This window comes from Macaca fascicularis, chromosome 10 (genome assembly GCF_037993035.2).
Source record: "Macaca fascicularis isolate 582-1 chromosome 10, T2T-MFA8v1.1".
Taxonomy (NCBI): Eukaryota; Metazoa; Chordata; class Mammalia; order Primates; family Cercopithecidae; genus Macaca; species Macaca fascicularis.
The window spans coordinates 62,151,979-62,173,066 of NC_088384.1; the positions used below are offsets into that span (position 1 = coordinate 62,151,979).

Consider the following 21,088-nt stretch of genomic DNA (forward strand, 5'->3'; position numbering starts at 1 on the left):
CTCCAGCTTTGTTCTTCTGGCTTAGGATTGTCTTGGCAATGCGGGCTCTTTTTTGGTTCTGTATGAACTTTAAAGTAGATTTTTCCATTCCTGTGAAGAAAGTCATTGGTAGCTTGATGGGGATGGCATCTACAAATTACCTTGGGCAGTATGGCCATTTTCACGATATTGATTCCTCCTATCCATGAGCATGGTATGTTCTTCCATTTGTTTGTGTCCTCTTTTATTTCATTGAGCAGTGATTTGTAGTTCTCCTTGAAGAGGTCCTTCACATCCCTTGTAAGTTGGATTCCTAGGTATTTTATCCTCTTTGAAGCAATTGTGAATAGGAGTTCACTCACGATTTGGCTGTCTGTTATCGGTATACAGGAATGCTTGTGATTTTTGCACACTGATTTTGTATCCCGAGACTTTGCTGAAATTGCCTATTAGCTTAAGGAGATTTTGGGCTGAGACAATGGGATTTTCTAAATATACAATCATGTCATCTGCAAACAGGGACAGTTTGATTTCCTCTTTTCCTAATTGAATACCCTTTATTTCTTTCTCCTGCCTGATTGCCCTGGCTAGAACTTCCAACATTATGTTGAATAGGAGTGGTGAGAGAGGGCATCCCTGTCTTGTACCAGTTTTCAAAGGGACTACTTCCAGTTTTTGCCCATTCAGTATGATATTGGCTGTGGGGTTGTCACAAATAGCTCTTATTATTTTGAGATATGTTCCATCAATACCTAGTTTATTGAGAGTTGCTGGCACGTAGAGCTGCTGAATTTTGTCAAAGGCATTTTCTGCATCTATTGAAGTAATCATGCAGTTTTTGTCTTTGGTTCTGTTTATATGATGGATCACGTTTATTGATTTACGTATGTTGAACCAGCCTTGCATCCCAGGGATGAAGCCCACTTGATCCTGGTGGATAAGCTTTTTGATGTGCTGCTGGATTCGGTTTGCCAGTATTTTATTGAGGATTTTTGCATCAATGTTCATCAGGGATAATGATCTAAAATTCTCTTTTTTTGTTGTGTATCTGCCAGGCTTTGGATCAGGATGATGCTGGACTCATAAAATGAGTTAGAGAGGATTCCCTCTTTTTCTATTGATTGGAGTAGTTTCAGAAGGAATAGTACCAGCTCCTCCTTGTACCTCTGGTAGAAGTCAGCTGTGAATCCATCCGGTCCTGGACTTTTTTTGGTTGGTAGGCTATTAATTATTGCCTCAGTTTCAGAGTCTGTTATTGGTCTATTCAGGGATTCAACTTCTTCCTGGTTTAGTCTTGGGAGGGTGTATGTGTCCAGGAATTTATCCACTTCTTCTAAATTTTCTATTTATTTGCGTACAGGTGTTTATAGTATTCTCTGATGGTAGTTTGCATTTCTGTGGGATCAGTGGTGATATCCCCTTTATCGTTTTTTATTGTGTCTATTTGATTCTTCTCTCTTTTCCTCTTTATTAGTCTTGCTAGCAGTCTATCAATTTTGTTGATCTTTTCAAAAAACCAGCTCCTGGAGTCATTGATTTTTTGAAGGGTTTTTGTGTCTCTATCTCCTTCAGTTCTGCTCTGATCTTAGTTATTTCTTGCTTTCTGCTAGCTTTTGAATGTGTTTGCTCTTGCTTCTCTAGTTCTTTTAATTGTGATGTTAGGGTGTCAATTTTAGCTCTTTCCTGCTTTCTCTTGTGGGCAGTTAGTGCTATAAATTTCCCTCTACACACTGCTTTAAATGTGTCCCAGAGATTCTGGTATGTTGTGTCTTTGTTCTCATGGGTTTCAAAGAACATATCTATTTCTGCCTTCATTTTGTTATGTACCCAGTAGTCATTCAAGACCACGTTGTTCAGTTTCCATGTAGTTGAGTGGTTTTGAGTGAGTTTCTTAATCCTGAGTTCTAGTTTGATTGCACTGTGGTCTGAGAGACAGTTTGTTATAATTTCTGTTCTTTTACATTTGCTGAGGAGTGCTTTACTTCCAACTGTGTGGTCAATGTTGGAATAAGTGTGATGTGGTGCTGAGAAGAATGTATATTCTGTTGATTTGGGTAGAGAGTTCTGTAGATGTCTATTAGGTCCGCTTGATGCAGAGCTGAGTTCAAGTCCTGGATATCCTTGTTAACTTTCTGTCTCACTCATCTGTCTAATGTTGGCAGTGGGGTGTTAAAGTCTCCCATTATTATTGTGTGGGAGTCTAAGTCTCTTTGTAGGTCTCTAAGGACTTGCTTTATGAATCTCGGTGCTCCTACATTGGGTGCATATATATTTAGGATAGTTAGCTCTTCTTGTTGGATTGATCCCTTTACCACTATGTAATGGCCTTGTCTCTTTTTATCTTTGTTGGTTGAAAGTCTGTTTTATCAGAGCATAGGATTGCAACCCCTGCTTTTTTTGTTTGTTTATTTTCCATTTGCTTGGTAGATCTTCCTCCATCCCTTTATTTTGAGCCTATGTGTGTCTCTGCACATGAGATGGGTCTCCTGAATACAGCACACTGATGAGTCTTGACTCTTTATCCAATTTGCCAGTATATGCCTTTTAACTGGGGCATTTAGCCCATTTACATTTAAGGTTAATATTGTTATGTGTGAATTTGATCCTGTCATTATGATGTTAGCTGGTTATTTTGCTCATTATTTGATACAGTTTCTTCCTAGCATCAGTGGTCTTTAAAATTTGGCATGTTTTTGCAGTGGCTGGTACTGGTTGTTCCTTTCCATGTTTAGTGCTTCCTCCAGGAGCTCTTGTAAGGCAGATCTGGTGGTGACAAAATCTCTCAGCATTTGCTTGTCTGTAAAGGATTTTATTTCTCCTTCACTTAGGAAGCTTAGTTTGGCTGGATATGAAATTCTAGGTTGAAAATTCTTTTCTTTAAGAATGTTGAATATTGGTCCCCGCTCTCTTCTGGCTTGTAGAGTTTCTGCCGAGAGATCTGCTGTTAGTCTGATGGGCTTCCCTCTGTGGGTAACTTGACCTTTCTCTCTGGCTGCCCTTAACATTTTTTCCTTCATTTCAATTTTGGTGAATCTGACAATTATGTGTCTTGGGGTTGCTCTTCTTGAGGAGTATCTTTGTGGCGTTCTCCATATTTCTTGAATCTGAGTGTTGGCCTGCCTTGCTAGGTTGGGGAAGTTCTCCTGGATAATATCCTGAAGAGTGTTTTCCAACTTGGTTCCATTCTCCCCGTCACTTTCTTTCTTTTTTTTTTTTTTTGACGCGGAGTCTTGCTCTGTGCCCCAGGCTGGAGTGCAGTGGCGCAATCTCGGCTCACTGCAAGCTCCGCTCCCCCGGGTTCACGCCATTCTCCTGCCTCAGCCTCCCGAGTAGCTGGGACTACAGGCGCCCGCCACCTCGCCCGGCTAATTTTCTTGTATTTTTAGTAGAGACGGGGTTTCACTGTGTTAGCCAGGATGGTCTCGATCTCCTGACCTCATGATCCGCCCGTCTCGGCCTCCCAAAGTGCTGGGATTACAGGCTTGAGCCACCGCGCCCGGCCTCTCCCCGTCACTTTCAGTTACACCAATCAAAGGTAGATTTTGCCTTTTCACATAGTCCCATATTTCTTGGAGGCTTTGTTCATTTCTTTTTACTCTTTTTTCTCTAAACTTCTCTTCTCGCTTCATTTCATTCATTTGATCTTCAATCACTGATACCCTTTCTTCCAGTTGATTGAATTGGCTACTGAAGCTTGTGCAGGCATCATGTAGTTCTCGTGCCATGGTTTTCAGCTCCATCAAGTCATTTAAGGACTTCTCTACACTGTTTATTCTAGTTAGCCATTCATCTAATCTTTTTTCAAGGTTTTTAGCTTCTTTGCGATGGGTTCGAACATCCTCCTTCAGCTCGGAGAAGTCTGATCGTCTGAAGCCTTCTTCTCTCAACTCATCTAAGTCATTCTCTGTCCAGTTTTGTTCCGTTGCTGGCGAGGAGCTGCGTTCCTTTGGAGGAGAAGAGACCCTCTGATTTTTACAATTTTCAGCTTTTCTGCTCTGGTTTCTCCCCATCTTTGTGGTTTTATCTACCTTTGGTCTTTGATGATGGTGACGTACAGACGGGATTTTGGTGTGGATGTCCTTTTTGTTTGTTAGTTTTCCTTCTAACAGTCAGGACCCTCAGCTGCAGGTCTGTTGGAGTCTGCTGGAGGTCCACTCCAGACCCTGTTTGCCTGGGTATCACCAGCGAGGCTGCAGAACAGCGAATATTGCAGAACAGCAGATGTTGCTGCCTGATCGTTCCTCTGGAAGTTTCGTCTCAGAGGGGCACCCGGCCGTGTGAGGTGTCAGTCAGCCCCTACTGGGAGGTGTCTCCCAGTTAGGCTACTCGGGGGTTAGGGACACACTTAAGGAGGCAGTCTGTCTGTCCTCAGATCTCAAACTCTGTACCGAGAGAACCATTACTCTCTTCAAAGCTGTCAGACAGGGACATTTAAGTCTGCAGAAGTTTCTGCTGCCTTTTGTTCAGCTATGCCCTGCCCCCAGAGGTGGAGTCTACAGAGGCAGGCAGGCTTCCTTGAGCTGTGGTGGGCTCCACCCAGTTTGAGCTTCCCAATGGCTTTGTTTACCTACTCAAGTCTCAGCAATGGTGGGCGCCCCTCCCCCAGCCTCACTGCCTCCTTGCAATTGGATCTGACTGTTGTGCTAGCAATGAGCGAGGCTCCGTGGGCGTGCGACCCTTCCAGCCTGGCACGGGATATAATCTCCTGGTGTGCCGTTTGCTAAGACCGTTGGAAAAGCGCGGTATTGGGGTGGGAGTGACCCAATTTTCCAGGTGCTGTCTGTCACAGCTTTGTTTGGCTAGAAAAGGGAATTCCCTGACCCCTTGCACTTCCCGGATGAGGCGATGCCTCGCCCTGCTTTGGCTCACCCTCAGTGGGCTGCACCCACTGTCCTGCACCCACTGTCCGACAAGTCCCAGTGAGATTAACCCGGTACCTCAATTGGAAATGCAGAAATCACCAGTCTTCTGTGTCGCTCCCGCTGGGAGCTGTAGACTGGAGCTGTTTCTATTCGGCCATCTTGGAACCTCCCATCAAGTATACAAAGTTTAAAAGGATACATGCTTGCCTGCAATTTCTAAATTTCTATAATTAACATTCATTTTTTGAGAATAAAAATTATAAACATATTGCATAGTTATGATGCAAACTATTCCCTAAAATTTTTACTGTATGTAAGAACTGCATAAAATGTTTCAAAAAATAAAATGCATTCTATAATGGTAAAATCCAAAGACAAGACTAAGATATTGCATGTTCTGTACTTCTTACAGACATGTCCTAATGTTAACAGTCAGTAAACAGACATAAATGGCATGTCACCTGCCAGGGTAACCTTCAGCGCCATTAGCTAATTTCGAACACGGGGAGTGAAGTTTTCGTTGCATTTTGTTGTGCACAGACACAGCCATGACGTCCTGCAGGGGGAGACGGAGCCCCAGGCAACGCTGAGCCACCTCCCAGCCAGGCAAGACATTTGCCCCCAATGAAACCCCCCAAGTCCTCCCACCCACATCAAACCCAAGCAAAGCAAAGGCGATGGCAGGGTGCTGAGGTGGAGTGGCCTCGCCATGAAGACACCCATCTATACGCAGGTAAAAGGTTATACTCTAGAGACTCAGCTGGGAAGGGAAGCGAAGACAGACAAGGAAGCCAATGGCTGCTCCGCTCTAAAACCACAAAGGAACCGTGAAAGGATTAAGTTCAAAGTGAGCAAGTGCTAATGACGAACTCCCAAGGAAAGGCAGTTTTTGTTTTTAGGGGAGAAATGGCGCTTTTACAACTAGACAACTAGCGTAAGCTCCGGAGGTCATCTCGGGTGGAGGGAGAGAGACCAGATGCGAGTTAACAGTTTGATGAAGTCAAAATGGAATAATACCAACCACCGGTACGGTGCTCTAAATCCACCCGAGGTGGGGTAGGGTGTGAGATGGCCTCTAGAACCTCCACACCTTCGCATCCCAATTCAACCCCATGCTTGTGATCCATTCAATTCTCACTTTCTCCTCTCAAAAACAGAGAGCAGCCCCACCAACCCATTCCTTCCAGGACGGGAGAACAGGCTGTAAGTCTCCCGATTCCCAGACAGCTGCTAGTCTTAACATCAGGGCTCACCTCCGTGGGAAAATGGATTCAGACCTCAAAGCACCAGGAGGGGCCACCCAGAAGCCCGGCCATGAGGCCCCGTACCTGATAGATGGCTTCATCGCAGGCATTCTGAAGGCCCAGGTTCACCATCGTGTTCTGCAGCGTGCGGCCCATGTAGAATTCCAGGGAAAGATAATAAATGCGCTGAGGAAGCAGAAAAAGAATCAGATTTCTCATTCCATTCTACACTTTAGGAAGGTTACAGAGATGACAGGACCCATGAAGCCCCCCTCGGGATTTCATTCATGTCAATCCCATGCACAAAAACTGGGCTTGCTCTGTCAAGCAGCCTGCTGACTGCAGCCCACCATAGCAGCCCACCCGGGAGACCCCTCCTCAACACGGCCGTCTCTTCCCTGACCCTCAAGCACCTGGATGAACGCACACTAACTTCCATGATGCGTGGGGAGGCAGGGCAGGTTGGTGGTTGGGGCCAAGGCACCCAGAACTGTACAGACCCAGGTCTGCACTTAGCTCATCATGCACTTAGCTTACCACACATGTGCCCTTGGGCAAGTTACTTCACATCTCTAACACGGATGTAATGTAGGCCATGTCTTCAAGTACTAAATGTAAAGCCCTGAGCACAACTTCCAGCACCCACGTGAAGCATCAATGAACGCCAGCAGAGACGGCTGAATGCATGCCTCCATGTTCCCCAGCAGAAGTCTCTTGGCCGATGCCTGCTGGCTGGCTGGCTTGGGGTTGCCACATGAGCCGGCTCTGTGCCTCTGAGGTGGTGTGGCAAGGACGGTCACCCGTGCAGTGCCTCCTGGGCCCTGAGCGGGGTTCTAGGCGCCCTACTTTCTATACCGAGTACTTCTCATGGCCATCCATGGGCCTGCAGCAGCCAGGGCTGAATGGTAAGATCAGTGGGCACAACTCCCAAGGACTAACAGGATATCTGCACAGCCAACATCTCCCCTGAAATATTTACTAATTGCTGTGGTGGTTTTAACCAGGGGCCAAACTCTTTCTGATATTCTTCACTCCAGGAGGAGCTTAATTCCCTGTCTGCCACCTTGAGGGTGGGCTGGATGTAGCAACATCCCGCTGAGGAGCACAGAAAGGAAACAGCAGCAACTTGACAGTGGAGACAGCTGACCACGCTGACCAGCACCCCAGTGTGCTGTGATGAGGACATTTTCCTCTGTGTGTTCTTCCCAAAACCCATAACCCCAGTGTAATCATGAGAAAAGAGCGGACAAACCCAAACTGAGGAATTTTCTATAAAATGCCTGACCAGCAGTCATCAAATTTGTAAGGTCATAAAAGACAAGGAGTGATCAACAAATTGTCACAAATCTTAAGCCACATTCAGGCTTTTGGAACTAATAAATGAATTCAGCAAGGTAGCAGAATATAAGACTAACATAAAATCAGTTATCTTTACTGTTTTTAATTATTTATGATTAATATAACTATCCAATGTTCATTAGCAATGAACATTCCAAAAATAAAATAAAACAATTACTATGGCACATACACTTTGGGAGACCAAGGCGGGGGACTGCTTGAGGCCAGGAGTTTGAAACCAACCTGGGCAGCAATAGGAGACCCTCCTCTCTACAAAAAATTTAAAAGTTAGCCAGGCGTGGTGGTGCATGCCTGTGGTCCCAGCTACAAGGGAGGCTGAGGTGGGAAGACTGCCTGAGCCTGGGAGGTCAAGGCTGCAATGAGCCAGGCGCAGTGGTTCACATCTCCAATTCTAGCACTTTTTGAGTTTGGCAGTTCCTCAAAAAGTGAAAAACAGAGTTACTATTTGGCCCAGCAATTCCACTCCCAGGTATATACACGCCCAAGAGAAATGAAGGCCTATGTCCCCTCCAACACTTGTACATAATAGCCAAAAGGTGGAAATAACCCAAATGTCAATCCTTCATGTCCTACAACATGAAGGAACCTCAAAAACACCACGCTCAACGGAAGAAGCCAGTCACAACAGACCACACATTCTATGAATCCGTTTATATGAAATGAATCCGTTAAATGTCCAAAACAGGCATATCTAAAGAAACCAAAAGGGGATTGGTAATTGCCTAAGGGTTGGGGATTAGAGGTTTCGGTGGGTGATAACAAAAGGCTTAAAGAGTTTCTGTTCGGGGTGAAGAATGTTTTAAAATTGATTGTGGTGATGGAAGCACAACTCTGTGACTATCCTGAAACCAGTATATCCAACTGTATGCTTTAAAGGGGTGAATTGTATAGTATCTGAATTTTATGTTGATATACCTCTTGTCAAAGAAAGTAATAGATGAGGCCAGGCACGGTGGCTCGCACCTGTAATTCCAGCACTTTGGGAGGCTGAGGCGGGAGGATCTCTTGAGTCAAGGAGTTCAAGGCCATTTCTACAAAAATAAAAAATAAAAAAGGCCGGGCGCAGTGGCTCACGCGTGTAATCCCAGCACTTTGGGAGGCCGAGGTAGGCAATCACTTGAGGTCAGGAGTTTGAGATCAGTCTGTCCAACATAGTGAAATCCCGAAATCCCATCTATATTAAAAATACAAAAATTGGCCAGGCACAGTGGCTCATGCCTGTAATCCCAGTGCTTTGGGAGGCCAAGGTGAGCAGATCACGAGGTCAGGAGTTCGAGACCAGCCTGGCCAATATGGGGGAAATGCCATCTCTACTAAAAATACAAAAAATTAGCCGGGGGCAGGCACCTGTGATCCCAGCTAATCGGGAGGCTGAGGCAGGAGAATCACTTGAACCCGGGTGGCGGAGGTTGCAGTGAGCTGAGACGTGCCACTGCACTTTAGCCTGGGCAACAGAATGAGACTCTGTCTCAAAAATAATAATAATAATAATGATACAAAAAATTAGCCGGACGTGGTGGCTGGCGCATGTAATCCTAGCTACGCGGGAGGCTGAGGCAGGAGAATCGCTTGAACCCAGGAGGTGGAGGTTGCAGTGAGCCAAGATCGTGCCACCACACTCTAGCCTGGGCTACAGAGCGACACTCAGTCTCAAAAAAAATAAAAAATAAAAAAATAAAAAGCCAGGCATGGTAGTGCACACCTGTAGTCCCAGCTACTCGGGGGGCTGGGGCGGAAGGATCGCTTGAGCCTAGGAAGCAGAGGTTACTGTGAGCTGCAATCACACCACTGCACTCCTCCAGCCTGGGTGACAGAGTAAGACTGTCTCAAAAACAAAAAACAAAAAACTACAATGGGCAAAGAGCACAAAGCATTTACCCAGGGGCAAATGAAATTCATAAACAGACTTACCCAGGAAGTCAAGAAATGACGACTGTTACAGAAGGATCCAACCAAGCATGGGAAAGTAAAATAAATAAGTAAATAAAACTACCACAGAACTAAAGGTACCACTGAATGCAAAACAAAAGCAAAGCTGAAAACAAAACCTGGCTGAGAAAAAAGTGAACCAGAGTGGGAGAAGCATGAGAGGGACTGGCTTGGAAGACCGAGGACACCTAATGTCTGCATCACCAGGCTCACTGAAAAGAGGCTGAATAAAACATTTTAAGTATTTTTGGCCAGGTGTGGTGGTCTATAATCGCTACCCTTTGGGAGGCCAAGGTGGAAGGATCACTTGAGCCCCGCAGTGAAAGACCAGCCTGGGCAACACAGCAAGACCCCGTCACTACAAAAAATAAAAAATATACATATATAAAAAGGGTTTTTTTTATTTGTTTTGTTTTGAGACAGGGTCTCACTCTTTTGACCAGGATGGAGTGCAGGGGCGCAATTCTGGCTCACTGCAACCTCTGCATCCCAGATTCAAGTGATTCTCCTGCCTCAGCCTCTCAAGTAGCTGGGAACAAAGGCGTGTGCATCACCATGCCAGCTATTTCTATATTTTTAGTAGAGACAGGGTTTCACCATGTTAGCCAGGCTGGTCTCAATCTCCTGACCTCAGGTGATCTACCCGCCTCAGCCTCCCAAAGTGCTGGGATTACAGATGTGAGCCACCACTCCTGGCCCATAAAGTTTTTAATACATAATTTAAGAATACTCTATAAATATCGAAATCTACAAATTGAAAAAACACACACACATACAAATCATAGCTCTGTCTTTAATGGCCTGTTTTTACTTTTTTGCCCATTTGAATATAGGCTTCTACATTACTATACAAATTCCAACATCTTTTAAATCACAAGACATTACAGCAGTATAATTAATGAGTTCTCATAGCCACTATAAGTACAACTACTGCTGCTGTCACTCACAGCCAGGCCTCTGGCAGACTTTCATCATGCTGGACTTATTTGAATGAACTTAATATTCTATGGGGTTTCCATAGCACCTGCCTCCCCTCCTGCAGAGGAAGACACAGGCACTGTCCAGGTGGGGTTTATTAACCAGTGTGAAATCATACTGAGACCAGCTAGACCCTGGCTGTCTGAGAAAATACTGTGAGTCAAGTATTAACAAGAGGTTTTATAAAAAGCTGACAGGCTAGGAACATGATCAGAATGATTTTGCCTTTAACTAAAAATGTGTATTTATTTTTTTTTAAAAGATGATGGTCTCACTGTGTTGCCCAGGCTGGCCGCAAACGGCTGGCCACAAACTCCTGGCCTCAAGTGATCCTTGCGTCTCAGCCTCCCAGGCAGCTGGCACTACAGGTGTGTGCCACCACAGCTGGCTAAAATGTGTATTTTTAGGTTGTAGTTTGCTCTTTCTGCAAAAGTTCCTAACTTCTACTTAGGAACTTTTCTACTGTGGGGAAAAAGTTTACCAGTTACGTCCCAAGAGCTTGATTATCTCTGTTTGTAAGGGACAGTACTGATGCGGGAAGTGCTGGGCCTAGACTCGAAGCCTGTGCGTCTCCAATTGTCCTCCAGGTTGCAGGCAGACATCGAGGTTTCTGCAGCCTCCTGCTGAAGCACAGCCCCCAAGGCACTGCCCAGGGCCTGCCCTGCCACAGGCTCTGTCCTTGGGGACTGCAATATGTTTTGTTGTTGTGAGGCTTTTCTGCGACTTGTTTCAATTTAAGAACTTTCATCATTTGCTGAGATATGTCTATTTTGCTTTTACCTTAAGATGGTTCCGAGTGAAAACCATGAAACTGAAAGAGGCTTGCTGGAGGAGCTGGCCAAGAAAATGCAGACTTGAATGGTACAGGCTGGGGTCCCATCCCAGCTCCCTGCCCTGGCTAGCTGGGTGACCTGGGCAAGTCACTCAGCCTCTGAGAGGACCACATTAACCTGTGGGCTCGCACAGGGCTAGGCTTGGACTCAGGCAAGGTTGGTTCCACTCACCATATCAGACTTCACAAGGAGAAATGCAGAGCCTAGTAAGTTGGCAGGTGGCAGTTCTGAAAAAAATCATGTAAAGCCATAGGCTTTGTCCAAGCAACAGCCTAGGGACCTAGCTCTTCCATGACCCCAAATCCTGCTGCTACAGGACAGCCTCTTTCCACTCACTCCCCTCTGGCATCTCCTGTGCAACCGTGAACAGGGCTTCCCTGCTCAGGCAGTGCTGGTTGGAGAACTGGACTCACCTGCTTCAGCCTGAAAATGCCAACAGGATCCCTTAACCTCCCTGCTCAGCAGCTCTGCTCTAAGGAGGCCCTGCCGCCTGGGATTGAACTTGCTTTTTCCAGCATGGTCCCTTCTTGCAATATGACCATAACAAGTGTTAACTAGCCTAAAGCCAGCCTGTTTTTTTCTGTTGTTCTTTTTTTTCTTGAGACGGAGTTTCGCTCTGTTGCCCAGGCTGGTATGCAATGGTGCAATCTTGGTTCACTGCAACCTCCGCCTCCTGGGTTCAAGCCAAGCCCCCCACTGTGTGTGTGTTTTTTTTTAAATAGAGTTTATTTATTACATGCAAAGCCTACACAACCAGGCAAATAATAGAAAAGCATAAAGCTCAAAAAATAGATGAAAATATGATCGACACAAACAGTACACAACATAGCAATCATCTAATGACACCTCAGGAGTTAACAGACTGAAAAGAGAATGTAACACCAACCGGCAGGGCCTCATTGTGCTCTCACAGACACAGGTTCACAGAATCAGGCCTGTAGAAACCACCAATTTTTTCTCCCTTTTCTGAAGGGATTTTTAACTGGAGTCTTCATTTAATAACACTGGTGTCTGAATACTCTGGTGGAAAAAGAAAGAACTTTCCCAACATTCAGGGAAACAACAGAAAGAGCTGGAGCCAGGCGTGGTGGCTCACGCCTATAATCCTAGCACTTTGGGAGGCTGAGGCAGGTACATCACTTGAGGTCAGGAGCTCAAGACCAGCCTGGCCAACATAGTGAAACCCCGTCTCTACTAAAAATACAAAAACTAGCTGGGCGTGGTGGTGCATGCCTGTAGTCCCAGCTATTCGGGAGGCTGAGGCAGGAGAATCACTTGAACCTGGGAGGCGGAGGTTGCAGTGAGCAGAGATTGTGCCACTATACTCCAGCCTGGACAACAAGAGCGAAACTCCACTTCAAAAAAAAAAAGAGTTGGGCAGCTGCTTTCACCAAGATGAAGAGCCTCATTCTGCAGGTAGATCTGGTCTGAAATCTGAAACTGGTCCTCCTGTCCCCAAGAAAGCATAGCAACTCTCCTTTTGTGTATTCAATTCTATCAGTGCCAGCATGCCTCAGACCAGCCACCCTCTACTGGTTCCTAAATGGGCACAGAGTGACTCACAAGGCAGACTGTCCCTCCCTGCCACCCAGGCACTGTGGACAGAGCTGGCCCTGATAAGACACAGGGACACGGGCCACTGAGCCAGCTGGAGGCCAGTGGGCACCACGATCCACCAGCCAGGCCTTGGAGGGGGGGCTCCCGGTCCCTCCAGACACAAACAGGTCACCTCCCTGGGCTGGACCTGCTGGCTCCTGCTGGTGAGCTAAGCAGTCTCAAGACACCATCCAGGGGAACCAAGGTCCTATGGGAGGAGAGATGCTGAGGGGCCTCCCACCCGCCAGATGCTGAGGTTGGTCTTTGGCTTCCTTGACAGTGTCAGTGTCCACTCCACCATGTCTGAGGGTGCTTCTGGGAAGTTGCTCACAGAGCAATCTGATAACCTACTACTGTATCTGCTGTAAGGACGTGAGGATTAGCTAGCACATCTCTCAAGCTCCCAGCCTGTGAAGTCACACAGCACTTTCTTAATGAATTAAATGCCAGGGAAACTTGGCTTCCCGTGAGGAGTGGACAGGCTTCTCAACATGGATCGTGGATTTCCTTCACACTCCAGTACCTAGCACTCAAACACAGGTCTGTTTGCTCAATTTTGAAAATGAAATGTAAAAGAATTATAGAACTTTAGAACTTACGGGGATCTTAGAGATCACTTGGTTCTGCAGTAAACAAATTCCTTCTACATCCAAGACACACATTGCCACAGTCCACTGTCTCCTGCCTTCTATTCAATTAAGCTCCACAAAAAGTCTACTCAGTACTAATCTAGAGCCAGAAAGCGATGGGAGCCTTCTTATCACTGACAGAGCCTCATCAACTTACACTAAGTGATCTGGACCGTGTCAAACTACATTTATAACTAGTGAGCCACCAGTCACCATTTTTAACCACTACTTTAATCTTTCATTTTAACTGTTTGCCAGCCAAGAAATGCCACTTAGCTACACCTAAAATTACATGTCATTCTTACTCAAGATACTGTTGAAGACACTGTTAACCAAACCTATCTTAGTGTCCATTACCTTTCTAAATCTGTGTTCATTTCTCTGCCCTTCACCGTATCCTAAGAACGCCATTCTGCATGGGTGAGGAAGAGCCAGCTCCTATCTCCTGCGGTTATCTGCTGCATGTCTTAGGATGCTGTGAATTTCCAAATGGCTTAAAGCTTTGATCTGTTTAATAATAATGAAAAAATAGGTATAATCTGAAAAGACTTCTAAAGTTCTCCTAATTTACTTATTTGTATTTTTTATAATTGTATTTTTGCATTTTATTTGTATTTATTAAGCGGGACAGCTGGTGACATTGGAAAGATTTGCAGACGACAGCACTGTGTCGATGAAAATGTCCAGAGTTTAACTGCTCTACTATAGGTGTGTAGGAGAATCTCCCTGTTTTTCCGGAGTACACATTGCCGTTTTTGGGGGTGAAGGGGCAACAAGGCTACAACTTACTTTTTTTTTTTTGAGACGGAGTCTTGCTCCATTGCCCAGGCTGGAATGCAGTGGCATGATCTCAGCTCACTACAACCTCCTCCTCCCAGGTTCAAGCGATCCTCCTGCCTCAGTCCCCCAAGTACCTGGGACTACAGGCACCTGCCACCGCACCTGGCTAATTTTTGTATTTTTAGTAAAGATGGGGTTTCAGGCCGGGCGCGGTGGCTCAAGCCTGTAATCCCAGCACTTTGGGAGGCCGAGACGGGCGGATCACGAGGTCAGGAGATCAAGACCATCCTGGCTAACACGGTGAAACCCCATCTCTACTAAAAAATACAAAAAAAAACTAGCCGGGCGAGGTGGCGGGCGCCTGTAGTCCCAGCTACTTGGGAGGCTGAGGCAGGAGAATGGCGTAAACCCAGGAGGCGGAGCTTGCAGTGAGCTGAGATCCGGCCACTGCACTCCAGCCTGGGCGACAGAGCCAGACTCCCTCTCAAAAAAAAAAAAAAAAAAAAAAGATGGGGTTTCACCTTGTTGGTCAGGCTGGTACTTTCTTTCAAATGATTCGGAGAAAAATGAACTCACAGCGACAAAAAATGAACTTACAGCGACAAAATGACCTAACAAGTGTGTTACAATGTTTAATATCTGAGGAATCCAGATGAAGGGTATACAGGAATTACAAGAAATCTTTGTATTATTCCTACAACTTTTTAAGAGTCTGAAATCACATAAAGTTTAAAAGGAAATATGGCTGAGACGTGGAGGCGAGGTCAGTTACCTTATTTCATTTTATTTTATTTTATTTAGGCAGGGTTGCCCAGGCTGGAGTGCAATGGTGCAGTCTTGGCTCACTGCAACCTCCGCCTCCCTGGTTCAAGCAATTCTCCTGTCTCAGCCTCCCGAATAGCTGGGACTACAGACACCACCACGCCCAGCTAATTTTTGTATTTTTAGTAGAGACCAGGTTTCACCATATTGGTCAGGCTGGTCTTGAACTTTTGACCTCAGGGGCTCCACCTGCCTCGGCCTCCCAAAGTGCTGGCATTACAAGTGTGAGCCACCAGGCCCAGCCATATTTTATAAAGCCACCACGGCCCCTGTGGATTAGTCAGGGTTCTCCAGAGACACAGAACTAACAGTAAGGTATGCGTAGAGAGAGAGACAGATATAAGAAATTGGCTCAAGTGGTTCTAGAAGTGCAAGGCCGCAACTTGCGGGGGGAGGGGTGGGCCTGGCAAGCTGCAGCTCCGGTGCAACGTAGCTGGTAGCAGGGTTTGTTCTGCAAGGCCTTGCCCCATGGGAGGTTGTAAAACTGTGATGTAATGAGATATATATGTTTGTTCTTTCTGGCCAGTGCTCCTAACACCCTTGTAATTTCCTAAGTGATAAGACCAGTAAAGATGAAATAAGTGTCTTTTGTTATTCATAACAAACGCCTTCCAACCACACCTTAACGAGGTGACTTTTGGCAAGCCCCTAAGGGCAGCGGCTGGTTGCCAGGGGAACCAGATCTGCAATTAGAGGATTGGAAATTTCAGGTCCACCCCTCCCACCACCCCCAAACCTCCAGTGAAGGGAGAGAGGCTAAAGGCTGAGATCATCACCAATGGCCAATGATCACACCAGGTAAATGGGGCCTCCATAAAATCCCCAACTGAAGGGGATGGAAGAGGTTCCTTCCAGTTCAGTGAATCCTGGAGGTGCTGGGACAGTGGCACCTGCAGAGGGTATGGAAGCCACTGCACCCTCCCTCAGACCTGCCCTCTGCATATCTGGCTGTTCCTCAGTTGTATTCTTTATAATTAACTGGCAAACGCAAGCGAAGTGTTTCCCTGAGTTTCCTGAGCCATTCTGGCAAATCATCAAACCTGAGGAGGCTGTTGGTCAGAGGTCAGAAGGGAGGCCCTGATGTGCAACTGACATCTGGGGTGGAGAAGCCTTGTGGGACTGAGCCTCTGGCCTGTGGGATCTCAGGCTACATCCAGGTAGACAGTCTCAGAACAGAACTGAATTGTAGGCCGCTCAGTCAGTGTGGGAAACACTACCCCCCACCCCCTAGAGGCACATCCACATTACTCTCTAGGCATAACAGCCCAGCCAAGCTGACACATAAAAACCAGCCACCACAGCCTGCAAGGGCAAAGGCCAGGCAGTCTTCTGCAGAAACTGAAGGCACACACACTGCAGGCTTCTCCACCTGCTAAAATGACAGCTGGGGCCTACCTTCCAAGTGGCTGGCTGGCTGGCTGGCAGCAACACAAAACAGCACCCACCATCAGTTGCTGGCCAGAGAAAATGACTTTGAGCGATCTGCTGTCAGGGAAGCCTGCCCAGGAGATGCAAGCTGAACTTCACACATAAAAGTAGAAACACATCAGAAAAACTGGGAGTGTTAAGATTCCAGAGGCTGGTCCCACAACTGACTAATTAAAACAAATCCCAGAAGTGGGGATCACAGAGCAGCAGGGGCTGCAAAACGCTTCTCTAGATCATCTTTAACTCCTGGGTCCAGCCAAACCAAAAGATTAATCGTATTTCATTGTGTTTATCTTATTAGGAATATTTAGGACAGCAGTGTGGGCCCCAAGGTAGAGCTGCTTTTCCTTAATCTGTGTCGTAGTCATGCCAGGAGCTTATGGGAAGAGTCTCAAAAACTGACTGTTAAATCCACTGCAGGGGTGCTGCAGGTCAGTGGTTCAGCACATTGACAACACTGCTTCACAAAGGCCCACAGAATAAACCGTGCACCTGTCCTTTCGGGATGTTATAGAAGGGATCCCATGACTCTCATAACTGGGCATGGGCTGCTTTCATTGCCAGGATCCTGGTCTGCGTTTTGTGTCCTGACTCTCACTGTCCCACCCCAACCTTCACTTTGAGGCCTTCTAATGTGAACCTTTTGTGCTCCATCTAGCATAAGCATCCTCAAATTCTCTTTGGATGGAGATGGAATGTCAATTCAATATGAAATGGAAACGTTTTAACTCTAACATTTCAGAATGGCAACAGACTTCGGAAACAGATCACCAGCTTGATTCCCCTCATTTTAAAGATGAGAAAACTGAGGCCAAGAACGGCAAATAAATGCACCCAAGCCCACAGTTGCACAGACCGAATGGAAAGGCCAGGATGAAAAGGAGCATGGAATCACGCACACCCTTCCTTCTCCATGCAGTGCAATCCCAGGCTCTGCAGCTTCAGGTTGGACTCTTCTTGCCACCTTGTCACCACTTCAGAGAATCCATTAAACGTCTTCATGACCAACTGCCACCTCTTGCCAAGCACAAAGTTCTCCATGTTAGCCAGATGTTTTCATGTGCTGATTTGCCAAGCATGGCAAAGCTTGACAAATCTTCCTCTGAACACTCCAACTTCTACTCTTTCTGCTATTTACCACAAATAAAGTGCTAAGAGTTGTGCAACAATAGGTTCGGTATAATGCTATTTTACGTATTAAAAACAAGTTTCTGTCAATACAGAAAAAACAATGTAGAACACAAAATATTTATAGCATTTACAAAGTGGGTGATAGAAGTGGGTTACAGGATTACAGTTAATTTTTTTCCTTCTGGCTTATCTATATTTTCTAATTTTTCCTCCAGTAATAATTTTTCCTTCAGGACTTGCATAATTTTTTTTTTTTTTTTTGAGACGGAGTCTCCTCGCTCTGTCGCCAGTGCAGTGGCATGTTCTCGGCTCACTGCAAGCTCCGCCTCCCGGGTTCAGGCCATTCTCCTGCCTCAGCCTCCCGAGTAGCTGGGACTACAGGCGCCCGCCATCATGCCGGGCTAATTTTTTGTATTTTTAATAGAGACGGGGTATCACCGTGTTAGCCAGGATGGTCTCGATCTCCTGACCTCGTGATCCGCCCGCCTCGGCCTCCCAAAGTGCTGGGATTACAGGCATGAGCCACCACGCCCAGCCACATAATTTTTAAAAAGACAAAAATAACAAAAAAAGCATTCTATTTAGGAACTCTAGAGTGTCATATTACCAGTCTGCAGTGTGCCGGTGAATATCTGAGGTCATTTCTGGCTGAGGGGGAGGCACAGCACGTGTTTTCTTGGGAGCCCACCTCCTCTCATTGGCTCTGGTGGGACTGGTTGCTGGTCCATCACCAGCAAACATGAAACTTTTCCAGAGAAAGGATGGCAAGTTTATTTTCATCATGAATTAGCCAAAGAAGTACCTAAATCCCAATTTTCCACTTTTACACGTCCTTCCTACTCAGAATAGGCACACAGCTTATTTACAGACTGTGAGGTTTAAGAGAAAAGTTTACAACTTTACAACTTACAGATTGTGGTTTAAGAGAAAGGTTTCCACCAAGAGCCACCACAGTAGACAATCAAAACAGATCTCACAGTGGATCAGAAAACCTGTTTTGTTGCAGGGACTATCTTGTTCATGAAGGTCATTTCCGTAATCCCTGAGCCCATCGCTGGCCTCTCCATGATGTGATTATATATAAATACTCCAATGGGCACCCTAAGGTGCCGAGCTGAGTCCTGGTCCAGCTCCAAGGAAATGCCCTTGAATGTGAAGGCAGAGCTATGTCCTTGCCATAAACCACTTAGACAATAAAAATGATGTTGTAGGCTGGGTGCCTTGGCTCACGCCTGTAACCTCAGCACTTTGGGAGGCCGAGGCAAGCGGATCACGAGGTCAAGAGTTAGAGATCAGCCTGGCCAACAAGGTGAAACCCCGTCTCTAATAAGATACAAAAAATTAGCCAGGCATGGTGGTAGGCACCTGTAATCCCAGCTACTCGGGAGGCTGAGGCAGGAGAATTGCTTGAACCTGGGAGGCAGAGGTTGCAGTGAGCCGAGATCGCGCCACTGCACTCCAGCTCTGGGCTATAGGGCAAGACTCCGTCTCAGAATTTAAAAAAAAAAAAAAAAAAAAAAAAACATTGGTGTTGTGCATCAGAACTGTCCCAACAGCAGGGAATTCTGGGGGAGCCACTGCTTCTTGGCTGCTTTTCCTGGCAAAGTCATCCCAAGCCCTTGTTATAACCTGTTTTGGCCATTTGTTGCCACTTCTATGTTTTGCATACTAAATATGAAGAGCCCCAGTTGGTATTCTAACAAATCTGTCCCTTTTACCCTCTCTATTTCAGAAAAAAAGAATGTCCCAGAAAAAGTTTGGCAAAGCAATCAATCTCTTAGCAATTACTGTATTAAACATATCTTAATGCCCTACAAAAATATTCTAAAATACCATCCATAAAGTAAGTCCTCGGTGCCCAGGTGTATACACTGCAAGTAAAATCTTTGCCAAGTGGCTTCAGGTGTGGAAGTGTGTCTTTTCCTCACCAATTTTCCCTCTACGTTAGTGTAGTAGAAAGACACAATTCTCCATAGTCAAAAGTTAAAAAACAAACAACACAACAAAAAACTGGCAACATGGGGCTGTGCAAGACTACCATGTACCTATCAAACTGAAACCTACCATCCTATCCATTGACTTGCAAAGCTGTTTATCAGGGAAAAAGTTACAAATGTTTACGAATGAAACAGAAAATCTAAAAAACTGTATGTGCATTATACTTTTTAAAAATGTGTACATATGTTTAGGAATACCAAAAAACCGGCAGGAACACAGGCCCATAGTTAATATGGTTAAGAGTAACGGGGACAATCAGTGACTTCAACTACTCAAACAAATTTTTGCAAGATATAAAAAGTAACAATTACTAAGGCAATCTCTATGAACTTTAACCCAAGTAAATTTCTCCAAGGGAGGTATGGGAACCTCTAAGACAGAGCCTTCTTCAAGGGCTCCATCTCCAGCTCTGAGCTTCGTACCCCTCCTGCGTGAAGCAGGCATCTTCAGCGATTTTCTTCTAAGCAGCGCACACACACAAAAGTCTCACAATTCCCTGCAGATTACCGAGCTCACCCCCTTCCAACCTACAAGGCTGCCCAGGCCGGGTTCCAGTCCCATCTTCTCCTACAGGCTGCTGCAGGAAAACAAAAGGTGGCTGGAGGCAGGGGCGGGGAGCACGGGCTCTGCAGCCAGCGCGGAAGCGCACCGCCAGAAAGAGACCGGGAACATCCGCCAGGCTCCCGGGCTCAGCATCATATGCGGGGGACGGCGCGGGCTCTTAGTGGAGGGGACCTGTGGCCGCGGCCCTGCGCAGGGGACGCCCGGCCCCCGCCGACCGCGGCTTCCAGGCGACTCCCCAGTCGGCTGTGCCTGGCCGCCGGCCGGAGACGAGCGCGGGTAACGCCCAGGGGGCCGCCCCGCAGAGAGATCCCCGCCGGCGCGGCTCCGGGACTGGCGCCCTTTCAGCGGGCCCGGGCGCAGAGGGCGGGGCAGCTCCTCACCTTGGGGTCGCGCTCGTAGTAGTGCTGCTGCGTGCGGATCCAGCGGCCCACCAGGTGGTCGCGCACCGTGTGCGCCAGCGCAAAGAAGTAGTCGCGGGGCGTAGCCACATTGCGGTCCTTGACCAGCGTGAAGTGCAAATGCCGGTTGAAGCTCTTCCGCACCTCGGCCACGTCGCCCAGCCCCGCCAGGCCGCGCACGCTGATCTGCTTCCGCTTCTCGCTGTCCGTCAGCGGCTTCGCCATCGCGCCGGCCGAGGCGGAGGAAAAGAGATGGAGAAGGAAAGCGGCGGGACACTAGAGCGCCTGGATGGTGCAGCTGCTCTGGCGCCCGGCACTGCGGCTCTGCGGTCGGGACGGGCCGCGCCTGCGCGCTGCGCCGGGACGGGGCCTCGGGGAGGCGGGACGGGGCCTCGGGGAGGCGGGGCGGGGCCTCGGGGAGGCGGGGCGGGGCCTCGGGGAGGCGGGGCGGGGCCTCGGGGAGGCGGGGCGGGCGTCCAGGCTCACAGCTGAGAGCGCTGATGTGGTCCGAGGCAGCAAGGACCGGTCCACAACATTTGAGATTGGGGTTTGCCCCCT

At 47.1% G+C, this 21,088-nt stretch overlaps 1 protein-coding gene across 1 annotated transcript in view; it reads right to left on the reverse strand.

Moving 5' to 3' along the window:
- The window catches only part of PYGB (glycogen phosphorylase B), a 59,458-nt gene extending 38,600 nt beyond the window's left edge, over window positions 1-20,858 (reverse strand). Inside the window, exons 1-2 of the mRNA XM_005568128.5 lie at window positions 20,513-20,858; window positions 6,170-6,271 (exon numbers count right to left, since the gene is read on the reverse strand). Coding sequence (XP_005568185.1) covers window positions 6,170-6,271; window positions 20,513-20,755 — 345 coding nt within the window. The 5' untranslated portion in view covers window positions 20,756-20,858. The remainder of the gene's footprint in view (window positions 1-6,169; window positions 6,272-20,512) is intronic.
- Between the last annotated feature and the right edge of the window lie 230 nt (window positions 20,859-21,088).